The following is a 21,436-nucleotide window of genomic DNA, read 5'->3' as shown; positions in this document are numbered from 1 at the left end:
ATAATTTTGTCCTGACCATTTTGTAAAGTCTTTGTAGAATAAGCATTTTTTTTTCTCCATGGATTTTTTGTTTTTATCCACTGCAAACCAAATAAGTGAATGTACAGATGACAAAACTTCTTTTAATTTAAATATTATATTAGGGGGTACCCAAAAATAACCAGAATCTGTACTTAAATCAGTCTAGATTTAGTTGTGAATTTCGCTGCTAGGTGTAGCATACTAACAGTATACTGTGGTAGTCTGCCAAATGCCGTTCCTCTGTGTTGTTCGTATGCCATTCCGGGGTTTTCTTGGTGCTTATTAAGCGTGTTCTGCAATTTTTGTGATGGGTGATCATAAAGAACAGTGAGTCTGTGTTAAATTTTGTTTTCTCTTAGGGGAAACAGCTGCTGAAACTTTAGTGATGCTTGAAAGTGCTTTTAAAGAGGAAGCTTTAAGTAAAACACAGGTCTACGGGTGGTTTTCATGTTTCAAACGAGGGGAAATGGCACTTGAAGACCAACCAAGATCTGGCCGACCTTCCACAATTTGGAATGACAAAAATCTTGAAAAAGTTTGCAATGTAATTTACGAAGATCGTCGTCAGGCTATTGAAGAAATTTCTGAATTGACCTGTGTGTCTTGATGTTCTTGCCACAGTCTTTACTCACATGATCTTTGCTCTGTGCGACTTTTTCTTGTTCCCGCAAATGATAAAAGAACTCAAGGGAAAGCGTTTTTGTACCATGGAGGAAGTCAAAGAAAAATTGCTGCCGACATTGAACAACATTCCTCTTCAGCAATTTCAAAAATGTTTCCACCAGTGGAAAAACCATTAGGACAAGTGCACTCATTCACATGGAGAAGAGTTTGAAGGAAACTAAAGTTTCAGTAAGTGAAAATTATTAAAACAATTTTTTTTTTCAATTCCAGTTATTTTTGGGTACTCTCTCGTATATGTACAGTATATATTAAATCGAGCATTATTTGAATAAAAGGGTACCAATATTTTTAGGTGCCATAAGAACATAATGCAATGACAATATCAAATTAAAAGTTAACCTGATAGCAAATCATTAATATGCACAACAGCAGTACACACACACATTCACAATCTAACAAACTAAACTAGATTTTAAAGGGACCAGAAACAAACTGAAACATAACTTAAAAATATGCACAGATACACAGTACTTTATTACACAAAACAAGATATAACAGAGATGAAAGCATTGAATTATAAAACAAAGAATCAAAAAAAAAAAAATGAAATTGTGTTTCAACTTTAAAATATGCTATGACGTAGCTATGTTGCACTTTATTAAACAAAAGCAGATTAAAAGAGATATACAAAAAGAATATTGAAGAACAGGAATGCCTCTCAATTAGAATAAAGAGAATCAAACAGGCTTTGAACGAAATAATAGTCTTTTTATCTAATGCATTTAACTTCTTAAGAAAATAATTTTTAAATATTTTTTTTTTTCTGTACCAATCAGGTAAACTTGTATTTTTCTACATCCATACTGTACTATAGGGATATTTTTAATGTGCAATAATAAAGCTGACTCACCGAATTTACACCCTTTACTTTAAAAATATTAGGTCTCTGCTCATTGTAGAGAATGGGCCAGTGAAATGCTAAGTTTCAAGCCTTCTCTTGCCTGAATATTTGTCTTCCTGTGGCCGCTTGCTTTTCTGCAGCTTCTCATCCTCCATTGGTGGAGTCTGCTCCCTTTTATGTGAGGCTGTTACATTACATCTTTCTATGACATCTTGTAAAGCACTTTGAGCTGCATCCATTGTGTAAAGATTTTCCATAGAAATAAATGACGTTGTTGCATCTGTTCATCCTTTTAAGAGCTGTACTTGTGCTTCTGTGATTATTGAATCCCAGCTCTTTCCTGACAGCTTGGATATTTCTTAAGCATTTGGATTCTTCCTATTGCACTTCTTAATCACCTCACAGTTCATTTCACAATTATTTTTCAATATTTCACTTCCATGTGACGGGAGACACCTGTAACTAATGTGACTTATAAGATCAACACATATTGACTATCGATTATATACACTCACACTTTATAATTTGAATCTCAGGACTGACAAGTGATTTTTTTCTGGTCACAGAGGAAACTAAACCTTCAAATTTGTAAGAGGTTGGAGAATGTAAGTACTACCCTGTAGGCTTTAACTAATGCTACTTTTCTGCATAGTCTTCACTTTTTCTTTTTCTCTCCAGTATGAATTCTTCTGTGTCTATGAAAACTGCTACTGTCTGAGAATCGTTTGCCACATTCAGAACAACCATATGGCTTCTCCCCAGTATGAATTCGTGTGTGTTTTTGAAGACTGCTCATTAGCATGAATCGTTTGCCACACTCAGCGCAGCAATACGGCTTCTCTCCAGTGTGAATTCTTATGTGGATGTGTAGATGACTATTGGTGGAGAATCGTTTCCCACATTCAAAACAGCAATATGGCTTCACACCAGTGTGAGTTCTTGTGTGGATTTGAAGACTGCTACTGTCATAGAATCGTTTGCCACATTCTGAACAGAAATATGGCCTTTCTCCTGTATGAATTCTTGTGTGAGTCTTAAGAATGCTATTGGTGGAGAACCGTTTGCCACAGTCAGAACAGGAAAATGGTTTCTCTTGAGGGTCAATTTTCTCCCCAGTGTGTATTCTTATATGTCTCTGAAGACTGCTACCAGTGGAGAATCGCTTGCCACAGTCAGAACAGCAATGAGGCTTCTCTCCAGTGTGAATTCTTATGTGTTTCTCAAGGCTATTACTTGCAGGGAATTGTTTGCCACAGTCAGAACAGCTGTATGGCTTCTCTCCTGTGTGAATTCTCGTATGTCTTTGAAAATGACTTATTCGTAAGAATTGTTTGCCGCATTCAGAACAACAATATGGTTTCTCTCCCGTGTGAATTCTTGTGTGGTCTTGGAGATTGCTACTGTGGGAGAACCGCTTGCCACAGTCAGCACAAGCATATGGCTTCTCTCCAGTGTGAATTCTCTTATGTCTCTGAACATTACTTATTTGTGAAAAACGTTTGCCACAAATGGAACAGCTGTAGGGCTTCTCTCCAGTGTGAATTCTTGTGTGAGTCCGAAGATTGCAACTTGTAGAGAATCGCTTGCCACATTCAGTACAGCAAAACTGCTTCTGTTTTGCATGCCTACACTGATTATCTTTGTGTTTAAAACTTCTCTTCCATCCTTGACTCTGATATAAAGCCTCTGAATTCTTATTTTGCACCTGTTGGTAAGTGCTGCTGGAATCATTTACAATGAAAGGAGTATACTGTAGAGGGGATGGTAACAAAATCTCTGCTCCTGATGTCAATTTCTTCATATTTTTATCAAGCAGCATTTGTAGTGGTCCACTCCTAAGAGAGGTCAGATCAAATGAAGATGAGGAGATGCTATTGTTCTCTTGTAAATCTGCAGAAATATGCAAATGTACAAAAAAAAACGTATAAAAAAATTAGAAAGACATCTGGCAAGAGGCAAACGTTTTAGTATAAAATAGCTTAATCTTGTTAAAATGCACCTCATTCTTATTATGGAGTTCCAACCCTGGTGCTACTTCATTTTAATCATTGTCACATTAATTTTCTTCTTCATTTAAAAACAAAACAAGACAAAAAAGTTGTTTTGAGTACTAAGTGAAGCCCCACAGGGGAAAAAAAAACACACACAACTTCAAAAGATTGTATAAGACACTCAAAATTTTATAAAAACAAGCTGACAATCCTGGGATTGGGTAAGAAAGCAAGTAATTATGTCTTTTAAGAATTGTTGAAACCTGGCAGAAATGCAACTGTCCCACTCATCATCTGCCTTAACATCTTATCTACTCTCATGAGTACAGAATATGTTCTTTGTGTGTGATTAAACTCCATAATTGTGGTAACTCTTTTGCAGTTTAGGATTCAGTGCGGTAGAGGAAGCGAGATGCTTCTTTGAGTGCTAGTGCACATAGCAGTAAAAACAGAATTAACAGATGCTGAGTTGGCATAAAATGAGTACTGTGAACGTTGGCCAAAAAAAAGCTGAGACTTGCCGTCAGTTTTTTGGGAAATGTCTGAAACTGACAGTGGAGAGTAGGACAAGGTTCTTGCGTATGTCATGTTAAAATAGCGGCCAGTGCTTTAAACTCGGCACTGAAGCTTAGTGCAGCTGCAGTTAGTCAGGAGTGAAGAAAAACAGCCATAGATGGAATATGGATTTTTCATTTAGTTTGATTTGCCAAAAGAAGTTTATGTTTTCTTTTTCTTTAATGATCCAGGGGTTATTTTACATGTGGTTTTGTTTAGTTGAGTTAGGTTGTTTGTGTTTGATTCATGTTTGGTGTTGGGTATAAGTGTTCATTGCTCCCGCATTGAGGGAATAGTACCTCCCTAAGAGAGTGCTTGCTGGTCGAGGGAGTGAAACTCTCCTTATAAGGATGGTGTTGCATACGGCAATTGGGGGTTGATTGTTTGTAGAAGAGCGAGAGACAGTGAGTGAGGAACACCAGTAATTAAATGAGAAAGCGCTAGGTGGCTGAGCAGTGGACTAAGGAAACTTGGGTAAGTGCCCATCATTTTTCACATTGAGTTTGTTTATATTTTGTGGTTTTGTTTTTGACATACTAGGGGGTTTCGCTCGCCAACCCCCCTGCCCCCACCCCCCGTCTGAGCTACGTACCAGCCACTTCGTGTCTCTGCTGCTTGCGTACGTGGATGTCACTTTCACCAAACAACAAATCTTTTAATTCTCCCGGATACGCCTTTTCATTGGGAAGAAACACTACTTTTCCCTGATGGCAACACAAATTTGATGATATGCAAGTCTCTGACTTAAAGTTTAAAGCCAAACAATATGTACATACTTCAGTCATATGACCTATGTCCATATATTCAATTTCTTTTCACTTTTCCGGTATTTCACCAAGCAATAATTTCCGTTTGTTAGCACCAATGCGATCTTTACTATCAGTTTTTTGAGACTTTCGAATTTTAGTAGTTTCATGATGTCTAACCTGCTCTGCATGTGTATTGCGCCATCATTTTTTAACCTCTTTACGATGTTCTACTTTGTTTTCTACTCTTTGTCTTTTATTTCCGACCTCGCTTGGAGCTGAGAACGCAGGAGCTGGGTCTGACAATGGCATTCACATGAAAGAGAAGTGATTGGACCGTGGGCATGGTTGTACACGTTTGACAGGAGGGTGGGACTTGTCAAAATCTCTTAGCAAAAAGTCTCGTCTCGCAGGACCTGAAATGATCTCTCGCAGGAGTTGAAATGATCTCTGCGAAAGTCTCGTCTCAGGATTTCCTTTTATAATAAAGAGGTATATTTTATTCGACATACTTTTCACTGTAAATATTTTATTCCGGTTGATTACCAAACTACTGCCTGTTCTACCTCATCATATACATGCTGTCAAGCAAAGATAGGCCTCTTTAACTGCTCTCAGTGCTTCTGTGCAACTAAAATGGGGAAACATATACGATCAAAAAGTTTTAGGGGCAAATGATACAAATTAAATTTAAAACTTACACACAAAGAAAAACAAACACAGGATTCCCTCAATTGCTAGAGCAGCAAATGCACTGTACAGATAGGATGTGAAAGTCATTGTATTACATTGAATGGTAAATAAAAACAGTGCCTACAAAATGTATTCACCCCTTGGAAGATTTCACATTTTATTGATATACAACATTGAATCACAGTAGATTTAATTTGGCTTTCTTGATGCCGATCAACAGAAAATGACAATTTAATGTTAAAGTGAAAACAGTTCTATGCCAAGTGTCAGAAACAGAAAATAACTGTTTAAGTATCTGCCCCCTTTAACACAACATTCCTAAATAATCAATGGTACTGCCTATTGGTTTGAGAAGCCCCATAAGTAGTGCAATGAAGATCACCTATTGGGGATTAAAACTGATTGCAGTTTAAATGCTGCTGAATCTGAAAGATCCAACCTGTGGTGAGTCAGTATAGCACCCTAACCTACACAATGAAGACAAAATATGCCCACGTTATGCCTCACTGTGAATGTAACTGCCAAGTCTGAAGTTTTTCATTCATTTTAGTCATTCTGGTGTGTGTATATATATATATTTATTAAGCTTCTGAAAAATCCAATTTCCCCCTGGAAGCAAATAAAGTCATCAATCTATCTATATAAAAGAACACGTCAAGCAACTCCAGGAAAAGGTGATTGAAAAGAAAAAGGCAATGGATGGTGGCAAGAAATGGAAAGAGTAGGGCACAGCTGTAAATCTGCTAGAGCAGGCCATCCTCAAGAACTTAGTGATTGTGCAAGATGACAAGTGAGGGAGACCACCAAGAGACCTTTGCGAGCTCTGAAGGGGTTCCAAGTTACAGCGGGTCAGATTGGAGAGACTGTGCAAATTGCAGCTATTGATCAGCTACTTCACCAGTCACAAGCTTTATGGGAGAGTGGAACAGAGACAAAGTACACTTGATATATCTTCAATGGGGCAAATGGGAGACACTTAAGACAATTGGAAGAAGGGTCTGTGGTCTGATGAGACTCAAATTGAGCTTTCTGGCCATCAGACAAAATTCTGAAAAACACACCATTCATGAATCATGGTGGTGGTAACATCATGCTGTGGCCATGCACTCAGTTTGGTTGAAAAAAAGGGTTTTCACTCATGATGTCCATGCAACCAGACAGAGACTGATCAGTTTGGCAAAGAAGAAAGGGGAAAAGTGCACAGTCCAAATGTGCAAAGCTAACTGAGCCCTGTGCACACAGACTCAAGGCTGTCATGGCTAACAAAGGGACAGCTGCTAAATGCTGACTTTAACAGGGTGAATACTGATGTCACCAATTATTTTGAATTTTAATTAGTAATTAATTTAGACCATTTTACAGAGATCTGCTTTCACTTTTGACTTTAAAGACTCTTTTTATGTTGATCAGTGTAATTTAATATCCATCCATTTTCCAACCCTCTGAATCCTAACTACAGGGTCACGGGGGTCTGCTGGAGCCAATCCCAGCCAACACAGGGCACAAGGCAGGAACCAATCCTGGGCAGGGTGCCAACCCACCACAGGTAATTTAATATTGTATAGCAAAATAAAATGTGATAACTTCCAACTGGGTGGGTATTTCTTATAGACACTGCATTTAACTGTAAATATATTTTACTGATAGATAGATAGATAGATAGATAGATAGATAGATAGATAGATAGATAGATAGATAGATAGATAGATAGATAGATAGGCACTATATAATAGATAGATAGATGACATGATATAGTACCTTTCACATCTATCTATCTATTAGTCCCAAGGTGAAATTTAGCATGCCAAATGCCAGCAACGGCAGTAATCATGCCACTAGTATGTCACACACTACTTACCACCTTACTACTCTTGGTCTTAAAAATGTCCTACAGCAGCCATAACACATGCACTTCAGAAGAGGTCATCCACCTGAAGCTAAGAATGTTTGGGCCTGGTCAGCACTTGGATGGGAGACCACTTAGGAAAAGCTTGGGTAGCTGTTGGAAGAGGTGTTGGCAAGGCCAGCAGGGGGCACTTACCCTGTGGTCTCAATGTGTAACCCATTGCCCTAGTGCAGCAACACTGTGCTGTAAATATGGCACCTTTCTTTGGATGAGATGTACAACTGAGGTCCTGACTCTGTGTGGTCATAAAAGACCCCTGAGCATCCTTCATAAAGAGCAGGAGGTATCACGATGTCCAGGGTCCATCTGGCACCCTAATCATCCCATGTCCCTAACTGGCTATCTGTCTTTACCATTTCACCACCTAACAGCTATTGTATGATGAACATACTGGTGCCAAAATGGCTGCCGTCACCTCATCCAGGTGAACGCTGCACAAGGTGGTTGAAGTGGCACAACTCACTAAAGCAAATTTGAGTAGGGAGAAAAGCACTATATAAATGGAAAGAATTACTACTTAGAAGACATAAAGTTACTTTTGCATTTTATGTACTTGTATTGCATGTTCACCAAACTGCTCTAGACAGCGCTCATGCTAACCTAAAAGACTTGAATTGTTGACACAGTACTCAATGGCATTGTTTTATGAAATATGAAAGAATTAAGCAGGATTACAGGGCTTGACAATTAAAAAGGCGTCATTCTTTTATCGAATTCAGTACTTACACAATGTTCCCTAAGACTGCATAGCAGCTCGCAAACCCCTAAAGTGCTTTTTAGGTGAATTATGTCGGCCAGAAACTTTACTTTGATTTGCTATTTGAACACCTACCTTCTCCTCCCTGACTTAGACAAGATGCCTTCTCAGGCTGGCTTGCATCAGACTCTAATGGTTCGGGCTTCACGTGAACAGAATGATCCTTTAGGGAGCAGTGCCGCTTCGGAGGGAGGCCTACCCCAGTTACAAACTCTAATCCGAGGTCTTCTTTCTTGATGCTCTTTAAAGTTTCACACTGCTGTATATTCGTGCTGTCATTTTGAATGCCTACATCCTCCCACTCACAATCCTCCACCTTAACGCTCTGACTCTCTAACTGATAACAGACAGATTCCCATTCACTGTCGTCTTCTTCTTTTATGTCCATACTTCTTTTTCCCTTGGGATAGATGAGTCGGTTGCCCTTGTCCCATTCGTCATCATTTCTCCTCTCTATTGAGAGCCCTTCTTCACCTTTACACTCCTTGCCTAGGGAGTCCCGCACAGCCAGGTACACATCCTCCATTTTGTACATTTAAGCATAGTAGAAATGACAGCTTCCTCTTTTTCTCTGTGGAGAGAGAACAGGGTAGAATGAATTTAGAATTACACTTAAAAATAAATGAACTCATATGAGTTTCACCTTTAATCCCTTTCTGAGTAAGGAAAAGGCCCACAGTGGAGCATGCCTAGAACAACCTCTCTGACACGATGCAGTCAATAACACTACCAGGCGTGTACAAACGTATGCACTTGTTGCATAGAATTTTAAGATTTTTTTTAAATATGAAATATTTTTGTACGAATCTGCAAGAGCCCACCAAGTTGTGTAGCTGATGCTGAAACTGTGACAACCTTTAGAAAATATGTGGATGAGATACCAAATCAATTTAGATACCAGCTACCCAAAAGAGCTTGATTAAGCTTGACAGGTCTGCTAAATTGGCCTCTCTGTGCGTGTTTGTGTTTTCACCCTGCAATGGACTGGTGCCCACTGGTGGTCAGGGACTGTTCCTGCCTTGTGCCACTATGCTTGCTGGGAAAGGTCCCTGCTTCCCTGAGACCCTGGCTCAGGATATGAGTTTGGATGATGGATGGATGGTCTCCAGTCATTTGCCAAACTACTAATGTTTTATAAGGATAGGTGGGTTTGCCCAAAGAGAAGCAACCATGTATTTAGGTTTAATTTCAACCACTTCCTCTGCTTTTCACTATCCTTTTACTTGTTGATTATTTTTGGTATCATCTATTTAATGGTTGTGCAGTGGAATGTGTTCACTTTGAACTTCCCAGGCACAGCAACTGCTGCCTCAATACACTAAAGCACCAGCTTTCAGCTGTAAGAAAATTACCGCAAACAGCATGAAGTGAGGGGACTAAGTCAGACAATGGCATTTCAAAGCCTCTTAACCCAGTCATAGTGGGCTGAATGCACATAGGTGATCAAAAATACGGTGCAAAATATATATATATCACAGTAAAAGACCCATTGCCATTAATCCGCCTCGCTTCACACACATTTATCCCATCATTCTTGCCACTTTCGCAAATGTCTTTAGTTGTGCTGTCGTGGCTGCCTCGGCGTCAATCAAGATCCAACATCAAGTGATGACGATTGTGTTTTTTGACCCTGAAGGAATTGTGAGAGATGAGTTTGTACCCAGGAACACTACAGCGATCCCTGAATATTATACGGGCTTATTAGAGTGTTTAAGAAACGATGTGCTTAGAAAACGACAGGAGAAACGAGCAAGCGGTTTCATTATCCATCATGACAACGCTCCGTGTCACACAAAGTTTCTGTAAAATAAAAACATTATGCTGTGTTCTCATCCACCTTATTCACCGGATCTCGCACCATACGACTTCTGACTCTTCCCCAAAGTCAAAATGACCATGAAAGGTAAACGTTTCTAATCGAGTCAGGACATCGAGGGAGCCATGACAGCGCAACTAAGACACTCACGGAAACGGATTTCCAGAACTGCTTTAGAAAGTCGCAAGAAGAATGGGATAAGCGTGCTCTAAGAAAGTAATGATGAATGTAAATTTTCTCTTTAAAGCAACTTAAGATTAGTCATTTAGTGTTGTAGATTGGAATATTTGGTTTCAGATCTCAATCAAAGTAAAAAAAAATTGTACCAAAGTAAGTTATGGTGGAGAGAATAAACATAAAAATCCTATTTCGGTTAACCTAATATTTTAGGTTGTTCGTGTGCTGTGTCGGAGGGGTCATTTGTATTTTCTTCCGGTTGAACTTTCCAGCGTGCTGGCTTTCCAACTGCCAAAAAAGAAGAACACTTTCCCGAGTGGAGTGGACGTAGCTATACTGGTCTGGTCATTTTCAGCAGCAGACTTTTATAACGGAGGATTTCTGGTAAGTAACCCTGTTTCTCAACTGTTAATTTTAAGTACTTGTAATATAACATACTTTCAAGAAAGCTGTAGAAACGTTTAATCATTTTTTGTTGTATATTTAAGATTTACACTGCAAAATGCGTTGCACTAGATTTTAAAATAAATGTACAAAGTACAGCATTGGAATGTGTTATGTTCATAATATTTCTAGCATAAAAACAGTTTACGACCAATAAACCATTTTAAATTGTAACAACTTAAAAAAATAGATTAACTTCAGTATAAAACAAGTGAATTACACCCAATCACTGTAAATGATTTACCACAACTTAAAAATTGTGGGTTCAGTAAGATAAAAAGAATTATATTGGTTCATGTTGAAAATATTAAGTGTGAATCATTACCTTAATTATTTTAACTTGAATGGAGGTTATACTTCAGTGTAATGGCAATGTGTTTTTTTACTGTAATATATATTTTTATTACTATTTAAACATTCACCATAATTTTTAATCACACCTCGTATAATGCACAGTGCACTGGTGTCTACATACAGAGCACTGGGCACCCAAAGGCCTCACCAACACCATAAGTATTGATGACTCTCGTATCTAATTAGATTAACACTATAATTCAAAGTACATTTATTGAAGAAAATGTTACAATGTGCATGATCGATCAAGATCATGTACACAATGCACCTTATAAAACTGAGGACACCTCTTGCATCAACACATCTACTGTATTACATGATGCGTTACTACAGGAGTTGAAATTCTTTTAAAATGACCTGGCAGTATCCTGTACGGAACAAAGGCACCCTGAATATGTGTCTCTATTAAATATGGTACGCTTATTAAATAAGTTCAATCACCATAAAGCATATTTGAGTGTACAGAGAAAGCAGCATTTATCCTCAGTTGCAACGCCCTGTCATCTGCGCGGTTTGGACTGAACGTAAATCAAATTATGTTCTTTAAAATCGTCCGGCACAAATCGCCGTGTGTCCTAAAGAGAGAAGACAATAAATCAGCTCAGCGGTTTACTAAAATGATACGCCATCAGCGAGGTCAGAGTGTGCGTCGATGTTAAACTCGGCAAGATGAAAAAGTACATCTTGGGGACGCTTTCGAGTGACGGCGGCAGCTGCGTGATTTAAAATAGCATCTGGACTCGTAGTAAGACTATGAGGCCTGTAGGCAACTGTGCAGACAGAAAAGCACTTACACAGTGTCCGTACGTTAGAGACGCAGCGTCAATGGCAGCTGCTGGATGTCTCTCGTGTTTGGCGAACCTCTAAACATAGTGAATCCAATACCGGGCGGATTAACGCCAGTCAGAGCTCCTGAGCTGTCCTCCATAAAGCAACCACGACCCAAGCGAAAGAGAAACACAGACAACAACGCACGGTTTGGAATTACTGCCGCGTCCTGTTGTTCAGTGTGTACTGATCTGTGACAGAGTGTAAAACACTTAAGCAGCGGCCGATTTGTGTCTGGTTGCTTTATAGTAGCACTGACAATCGATATAATCGTGTAAAGGAAGTTGTCACAGAATCTAGCATAGGGGCAGACAGGTGAGCCCCCCCGTGAACATCTTTTTGGGTCGAACAGAGCCCATTCGACAGAACACTGAGGATCTGGAGCGGTCCATCGTTGAGTAAGATTCTCTAGTTTCATGACGTTATACTCTGCTATCGCTGCCTTCGTTGCATTTCTCATTCTCCCAATTTCTTATAAATTGTGTAAGTACGCACCTTTCTGTCTTTCGAATAATCCGTTTCTTAAGTTGAGACCCACAAACTAACCCAAAGGAACCGTTTGATTTGCAAGGTCTGTAGTTATACCCAAGAAAACACGTCAGTGTTTTTTTTTTTCTGATGCATTTCATGCTTGAAGGCGTTGTACTGCCATCTGCTGTGTGGAGGGTGACATGCTCGTGATGTCCAAAATAGAATTCAGTACTGTACCTTAATTTAATGACTGTTAATACTGCAAAGGTGTTTGAGTTTTCTGCCTCCCCAAAAGTACAACTGATATTCGAGTCATTATCATTGTCATTTTATTCGATTAAATAAGCAATTGCATGCTTGAAGATCTTCTTTATCTTTTCTTGGCTGCTCCCGTTAGGGGTTGCCACAGCGGATCATCTTCTTCCATATCTTTCTGTATTCTGCGACTTGTTCTGTTACACCCAACACTTGCATGTCCTCTGTCACCACGTCCATAAACCTTCTCTTAGGCCTTCATCTTTTTCTCTTGCCTGGCAGATCTATCCTTAGCATCATTCTCCCAATATACCCAGCATCTCTCTTCTGCAAATGTCCAAACCAATTCAATCGTGCCTCACTGACTTTGTCTCCCAACCATCCAACTTGAGCTGACCCTCTAATGTCCTCATTTCTAATCCTATTCATCCTCGTCACACCCAATGCAAATCTTAGCATCTTTGCCTCAGCCACCTCCAGTGCTGTCTCCTGCTTTCTGGTCAGTGCCACCATCTCCAACCCATATAACACAGCTGGTCTTACTACCATCCTGTAGACCTTCCCTTTAACTCTTGCTGATACCCATCTATCACAAATTACCCCTGACACTCTTCTCCACCCACTCTACCCTGCCTGCACTCTCTTTTTCACCTCTCTTCCACAATCCCCATTACTCTGTACTGTTGATTCCAAGTATTTAAACTCATCCACCTTCACCATCTATACTCCCTGCATCCTCACCCTTCCACTGACTTTCCTCTCATTTACACACATGTATTCTGTCTTGTTCTTACTGACATTCATTCCTCTCCTCTCTAGAGCATATCTCCACCTTTCCAGGGTCTCCTCAACCTGCTTCCTACTCTCACTATAGATCATAATGTCATCAGCAAACATCATAGTCCACAGGGACTCCTCTCTAATCTCATCTGCCAACCTGTCCATCACAATTGCAAATAAGAAAGGGCTCAGAGCTGATCCCTGATGTAATCCCACCTCCACCTTGAATGCATTCGTCACTCCTACCGCAGACTTCAACACTGTCACACTTCCCTCGTACATATCCTGTGCAACTCTTACATACTTCTCTGCTACTCCTGAGTTCCTCATACAACACCACAACTCTTCTCAAAGCACCCTGTCATATGCTTTCTCCTGGTCCAGAAAGACACAATGCATCTCCTTCTGGCCTTCTCTATACTTCTCCATCAACACCCTCAAAGCAAACATCACCTCTGTGGTGCTCTTTATTGGCATGAAACCATACTGCTGTTCACTAATCATCACCTCACTTCTTAACCGAGCTTCCACTACTCTTTCCCATAACTTCAAGCTATGGCTCATCAATTTTATCCCTCTGTAGTTACTACAGTTCTGCACATCCCCCTTATTCTTAAATATCGGCACCGGTACACTTCTTCTCCACTCCTCAGGCATCCTCTCCCTTTCCAAGATTCCATTAAACAATCTGGTTAAAAACTCCACTGCCATTTCTCCTAAACACCTCCATGCTTCCACAGGTATGTCATCTGGACCAACTGCCTTTCCATTTTTCATCCTCTTCACAGCTGTCCTTACTTCCTCCTTGCTAATCCGTTACACTTCTTGATTCACTATCTCCACATCATCCAACCTTCTCTCTCTCATTCTCTTCATTCATCAGCTTCTCAAAGAACTCTTTCCATCTGCTCAACACACTCTCCTCGCTTGTGAGTGTGTTTCCATCTTTATCCTTTATCACCCTAACCTGCTGCACATCTTTCCCAGCTACCACTACCACTACCACCGCCTGTCTCACCTTCAACCTTGCAGTCTTCCTTTTTCAACTTCCACCATTTGATCCTTGGCTCTGCCTTCACTCTCTTCCTCTTCTTAATCTCTAACGTTATCCTACAGACCACCATCTTATGGTGCTTAACTACACTTTCCCCTGCCCCCACTTTGCAGTCTTCCATCTCCTTCAGATTGACTCTTCTGCAAAGGATGTAATCTACCTGTGTGCATCTTCCTCCACTCTTGTATGTCACCCTATGTTCCTCCCTCTTCTTAAAATACATGTTCACCACAGCCATGTCCATCCTTTTGGCAGAATCCACTATCATCTGACCTTGACACCATACCTACCCCTCACCTCCTTGTCTCCTCTGTTCCCTTTTATCAGCATGTCCACTGAAATCCGCTCCAATCACCACTTTCTGTCCCTTGGGTACACTGTTCATCACTTCATCCAATTCACTCCAGATACAGGTAGAAATTGAAAAGTGCACTGATAACTGAAGTAAGAAATTGCTTCTTCAAAGAGTTGTGGAAATTTGAAACAAACCACTGGGTAATGTAATTAAAGAGGACAGCCGGATGACTTTCTAAAATATATCTGCATGAGATATGTAGACAATTGATGATAAGATGAGCTTGATGAAATATATAACCTAACCTTAACATTCTATTAGCTTTCAGAAGTGATTCCCAAGGCTAATGTGGTGTTATGTCATATCACCTGAGGTGTGGAGTACAAATTAAGGGAGGTTATACACAAGCTGTATAACCATCTACACTCTTAACTGTACTGGTTCTTTAATGGCACTTTGTTATGTTGTGTGGTTCCTAGTTGAACCTTTGCCTGTCAAGGAATCGTTTCTGTCTGGCAAGAGTTCTTTGCATTTGAAATTGTTCTTTGGACTTTGAAAAGATTCCTAATATGTGGACAAAACACAAATATTTAATGTGTAATAGGCTAACTATGATACAGACAGACCAAGAATATATGAACTTAGCATGTGTTACTGTTTGCAACAAGAGTCCTTTGAAAATCAAGAGCACATTGATTTTTCACAAATCTGTTATCATGTATCATAGAGACAGTTACACATTGAAATAAAAGGTTCTTTAAGGGACCTTTATGTTGGTGGGTCTTTTGAGAACTAAAAATGGCTCCTCTATGGCACTGCTCTGAAGAACCACTTTGGCACCTTTATTTGTTAGAGTGTAGTTAAGCCTCACACGGAGTATTGGGTGTAGATTTGGCTTTCATATTAACAAATAAAGGTGTAGCAGAGCTAGAGAAAACCCAGAGCTGATTCAAGATTGAACAGTATGAACTATCAGGAGGAATTAAATGAGCTGGACCCTTTTAGTTTAAGGAAACAGGCCATTAACTGTTTACAATTATAAAGGGGTTTAGTATGTTTGGTCCCTGCTGTTTCTTTAAAATTAATTCTTTACCAGGAACAGGGGGACACAGAAGAGAAATAATTAAGGGTTCATCTCCCACAAGTGCTCGAAGGATTTTCTTCACAAACAGTATCCATAGGCACATGGAATACATTACCAATGAGTCTGATAGAGAGTAGAACTTAGCTGCCATTCTCAGGTTTGATAATATTGTGGAGAAATCAAGTGAATAGGATTGGTGATCTTCTTGCAGCAGACTGAAAGGCCTTCTCTCATTTGTCAAACTCACTGTGTTATGTCCTTCAAATGGCCTTTGCCTCCATCTGTAACAAAGTATGCTTTATTCACTGTCCATTAGTTTGCATTTTACACACTTCCCATCCACACATTTGGCCAGAGTGGTATACTGACACAGTCATTAGCACTGCTGCCTCAGAGCCCCAGATCCTTTGCCTCAATTCATTTTTCCTAAGATTACTCTTTTTGTGTCCTACGTGCCAAAGATGTGTTATGTTGGCTCACAATATTAAGCTGGCATCATATTAATGAGTGTTGTTTTAGAGTGTACCTTACCGTGAACTGGCATCCTATCCATCCATCCATCCATCCATCATCCAACTCGCTATATCCTAACCACAGGGTCACGGGTGTCTGCCGGAGCCAATCCCAGCCAACACAGGGCGCAAGGCAGGAAACAAACCCTGGGCAGGGCGCCAGCCCACCGCAGGACAGAACTGGCATCCTATCCAGGACTAAATCCAGTTGTTTGGAGAAGACTGGGCCTCCTACAACTTTTAATTAAATATGAATTGGTTTCAGTATGTCAATTTGGTTTTAAAAAAATGATCAGTCTGGGTGTAGTTTTATTTTTGTAAAGCTTTACTTATTCTATTTACATGGCTTGGAAAATATATGCAGATTAAACTGGTGTCTCCTCTTTTTCTTTTTTCTGAAATCAAAAATTAATTGTGAAGCTAGGAGCCATTGGCATCAGATGTAATTTATGAAGCTGAATTTCAATCTAGTCTAGGGATAAAGTAGACAGCTAAAATGAGATTGGCCATCAGTAGAGTCCTTCAGGCAATCGATCCCTGAACTGAGACTCTTACTAATTTATATTAATGACATAGACTCTGATATAGTGAGTCAACTTGAGAAACACACTGAGGAAAACACACAAAGCAGGAGCAATAAGAGGGGAGGTGAACTGGAAACCCTCAAAATGGCGGAAACTATCTTTGAAATTGGACAAATACCTGAAAAATGAAAAAAAGAAAACCAAATAAATGGTATTCCTTTCAAATATAAGATAGGGAACAAAGAAGTATAAGATGATAGATAGAAGGCACTATATACTAGATAAATAAATAGATGTGAAAGGCACTAGATCATAGATATGTTTAACGCATTTATAATGTAAATGGTATTCCTTTTACATGTAAGATAGAGAACAATGAAGTATAAGATGATAGATAGATAGATAGATAGATAGATAGATAGATAGATAGATAGATAGATAGATAGATAGATAGATAGATAGATAGATAGATAGATAGATAGATAGATAGAAGGCTCTACATACTAGATAAATAAATAGATCTGAAAGGCACTATATCATAGATATATATGTTTAATGCATTTATAATGTACAGTGATCCCTTTCATACATGGGACGCTATTGGCGGATGGCTTAGAAGCTATCCAATCAGAGCATGTATTACGTATTAACTAAAATTCCTCAATGATATACAATGTGCTTCCCGTGCGGTGCGTGATTGTTTGCTTTTCTCTGTCTCTCTCACTCTCTCTGACATTCTCTGCGCCTGACGGAGGGGGTGTGAGCAGAGGGGCTGTTTGCACAGAGGCTGTTTGCCTAGAAGATACGGACGCTCCTCTAAAAAATGCTGCTTTATCGCGGTGCTTCAGCATACTTAAAAGCCCAAAAGCACGTATTGATTTTTTGATTGTTTGCTTTTCTCTCACGCTCTCTCTCTCTCTCTCTGACATTCTCTGCTCCTGACACGCATTCCTTTGAAGAGAAGATATATTTGCATTCTTTTAATTATACAAATCTTCAGGATTTGCCTGAAGAAGGGGCCTGAGTTGCCTCGAAAGCTTGCATATTGTAATCTTTTTAGTTAGCCAATAAAAGGTGTCATTTTGCTTGGCTCTTCTCTACATTCATAATGGCTAACACGGTACAACACCCTAGTACTACATTCTTTTAATTGTAAGAAAGAACTGTCATCTCTGTCTTGTCATGGAGCACAATTTAAACTTTTGACTAAAGGGTGTTATTTCGTGTCTAGAGGGCTTTAATAATGTTAACAGTGTGGGAGAGTTTATAAGGGCTTAAAATATATAAAAATAACCATAAAAACATATGATTTTTACTTCGCGGATTTTCATCTATCGCGGGGGGTTCTGGAATGCAACCCCCATGATTGAGGAGGGATTACTGTAAATGGTATTCTTTTTACATGTAAGATAGAAAACAATGAAGTATAAGATGATAGATAGATAGATAGATAGATTCCTTTGATATAAATAGTGTGACAGATAGGGGGCGCTGTCGTCCCCTTGAACCCTCAAACCAGACACCAGACACCAGATAAAAGTGCAAATTCTTGACTTTTTACTATAATAATCAAGTGCAAAAAGCACCCTCCACTCCACAATACTCATAAATCAATAATAAATCACAATACAATAATCAATCCTCCACTCCCAGACACATTGTTACCCTTCTTCCCAACTCCGCTCAACCATCTGGGATTTTCCACAGTCCTTGACCCTCTTTTTCTTCAGCCTGTAAGTACTTTATTTTTTTCTGTCCTCGTGATTGTGAAGTACTTCCGGTCTATACTGAACATACGAGTCCTTGAACCTCCCTGCAGTGTCCTCTGGTGGCCCCCACAGTATCCAGCAGGGCTGTGAAGGGAAATTCCAAGGTCTATGATGCCCTGCTGGAATTCGGGACATCTCCACATTGCAGGGAGGGCTCCACCTGATGGCTTGGGGGTATTGGCCGGGATAAGCTGCCGGCCATAGTCCACAATAGTAAATTATCTACTAAAAATCACAATGGTAGAAAAAAAGGGACCGTACATTCAAGATAGAAAGAAGCCAAAGATCAGTGTTCTTTACACAAACAGTTGTGAGAACAATCTACTGAGTCATGTAGCTGAAGCAGGGAGCTTACTTGCTTTTCAAAACAGGTGAGATACTGAGATAATTTAGCAGAAACAGCTTTATGGAATGAAAGGTCTCCTGTAGCTTGTCAAATGTATTTCTTTACACTTTGTGAAAAGCCTGTTCTATTGGCTTATTCCTGGCTTGTGCCAGATGATTGCTGGGATTGGCTCCAGCTTCCCCATGATCTTGCTCTGGATAAGCAGGTTAGGAAAATGAATGGATGAATGTATAAAACTGTTCAGTCAGAATTTAAACAGTTGATTTCTATCCTTATGCTTTGGAGTGGGGAGTTTGTCTGGAAACCTGTTTCAACAAAGAGTGAGTATGACAATCTGAGTGGTCATCCTCAACCCGCTGTAGTGTAGAAAGAATAGCAACAATTCAAATGAGAAAAACATTAGCTAGCTGCTTGAAACTTAAAAACATGGAGACAGTAGCACCTGTGTGAGCAGTCATCTAATACTGAATCATAACCAGTTCAACTGGTACACAATAAATATATATTTTTATATTTTTTCAGAAGTACTTAAATCAAACATGAGGAGGAATCGTAAATTAAGCACTAGGGGAGCATTTGAAGAAATCCAGAATTTTCACCCATTAGGAACTGCCAGCTTTTCAACTCTTGTGCTCCCAGCATTCTACGCATGCAGGCTTAGCTCTCAGAAAACAACCCATCATGACAGTGCCAACCAAAGTATATGCAGGTGTACAGGTAGTTGACACCCAAGGCCTGGTATTAAGCAACTCAGCATAACCTCAGCGTTTGAGCTGTTCTGTATATGTTAATACAATCTGTAATACTTGCTCTTTTTCTGTGCATCAATACTGGATTACGAAGTGGTTCCCAAGGCAGTCCTTGTCATCAGCAAATTAAATAATGGAGTTGGAGCCACACAGTCAGAAATAAACTAGAAGCACAGAAGGTAGATCAGTATACTATACTGTGGAGTGCTGTGCTGTGTTGAGAGTCAGCATGGAAGACGTTGTGCTGCCAATCCATGCATTCTGAGGTCTGTTCATTAGAAAGTCCATCGTCCATTTATAAAGGATGACACTGAGACCAACAAAATGAAGAGTTTGGTGATCCATGCTTTGATGGTACAATAATGTTAAATGCTGAGCGACAGTCTATAAACAAGACTCTTATATCAGTCTGGAGTTGTGCCAGGGTAGTATGAACTCCAAGGAATATGGCATCCTCTGTCAACTGACTATCATGATATGTAAAGTGGAAGTCATCATAACTATCTGGAATAATCTGCTCCATGTCCAGCCTCTCAAAGCACTTCATTACTACTAGACTGAGCACCACCAGGCTGCTGTAATCATTCAGATAGACCGCTTTTACTAAAGGGCCTACAAGACAAAAATGAAAGCAACATCAAACAATAGCCAAAATATTTTTTTTTTACCTTATACTGGTAATATATTTGATAAAAAAAAAAAAATTCAACTAACCATTAACAATTTCCTGCTTATCATACATTCTATTCATGCTGTTAACTTTACAAACGTCACATACCCTCAATTCTTCACTATGTAACAAAGCTCTAATCAGCAATCATGGCACCAGGGGGTGATGATGTGTTGCATGCTATGCAGCACAAGCAGATAAGACACAATAAGAACCCTATAAGCCTTTAACCAATATAAAGTTAGCTTGCTGTTTGATATCTTTATTGTCCCAAATTATCTATCTATGAGGGAGCCTTCAAGGTTTTATGTCATACCTTTTTATTGTATCATTATTAAACAACATTAATACAATTATCAATTAACATAGTAAATAAACAATAAAAAATAAAGAATAATTTACATACAAGTGTCATAACAGCTAAACCATTAAATAAAAGATGGATTCAGAGACTAACATTACAAACTGCTGAGAAAAGAACTGAGAATCTTCCTAATTTTTATTGCCTTTGTTTTTATTTGTTTTTCTTAATGCTATTTCTAACATTTTAATGGCTATACAGAAAAATGCAATAAGGTCTAACTTTCTGAAATTTAGACTCCTGTGATATTTACAAAGTATATAAGGAAAGTACGTTTACAATTGTTCCATCAGTTTATCTTCAGATTATAAACAGAAAAATAAAACTACATTGAAAACAGAGTGGGGGAGTTTGTCTACTAAGTAATACAAATACCATTCCAGAATATTTTAAATACCATTATATCCAAAATATATGTGCAGAAATAAAGAAAGGCGTAACATGAGAGAAAGGTTATTCACCTTTTGTACAGAAATTGCACTTTCATGATATATTAATAATATAGGTATGAATTAATTGATTAGTTGGATAAAATGTATGTATGATTTTGAAGTGGTATTCTTCAACTCGATGAATGTAATCCGTGCGCATGTTTAATTAAAACGTTCCCACATCTCAGTTAACGCGTGCGCCTACCTTCTGCATAGCCCTGCAGCGCTTGTTGTTGGATAAAAAAATGTGGCAAATGCAAAAAAAAGAACTGTCAACTGACCTGTGAGAAACGTAATTCAACACTGGCTCATATGGAATCTT

General features: G+C 39.2%; 1 protein-coding gene across 1 annotated transcript in view; it reads right to left on the bottom strand.

Annotated features, from left to right (window-relative positions):
- Window positions 1-1,257: 1,257 nt before the first annotated feature.
- The window catches only part of LOC120534614 (zinc finger protein 271-like), a 69,116-nt gene continuing 48,937 nt past the window's right edge, over window positions 1,258-21,436 (bottom strand). The window contains exons 4-6 of the mRNA XM_039762204.1: window positions 20,121-20,264; window positions 8,270-8,728; window positions 1,258-3,436 (exon numbers count right to left, since the gene is read on the bottom strand). Coding sequence (XP_039618138.1) covers window positions 2,202-3,436; window positions 8,270-8,728; window positions 20,121-20,264 — 1,838 coding nt within the window. The 3' untranslated portion in view covers window positions 1,258-2,201. The remainder of the gene's footprint in view (window positions 3,437-8,269; window positions 8,729-20,120; window positions 20,265-21,436) is intronic.

The sequence above is a fragment of the Polypterus senegalus genome, chromosome 8, assembly GCF_016835505.1.
Source record: "Polypterus senegalus isolate Bchr_013 chromosome 8, ASM1683550v1, whole genome shotgun sequence".
NCBI classification, from domain to species: domain Eukaryota; kingdom Metazoa; phylum Chordata; class Cladistia; order Polypteriformes; family Polypteridae; genus Polypterus; species Polypterus senegalus.
The sequence above is the reverse complement of the archived record's forward strand: the minus strand, read 5'-3'. Positions and strand labels throughout refer to the sequence as shown.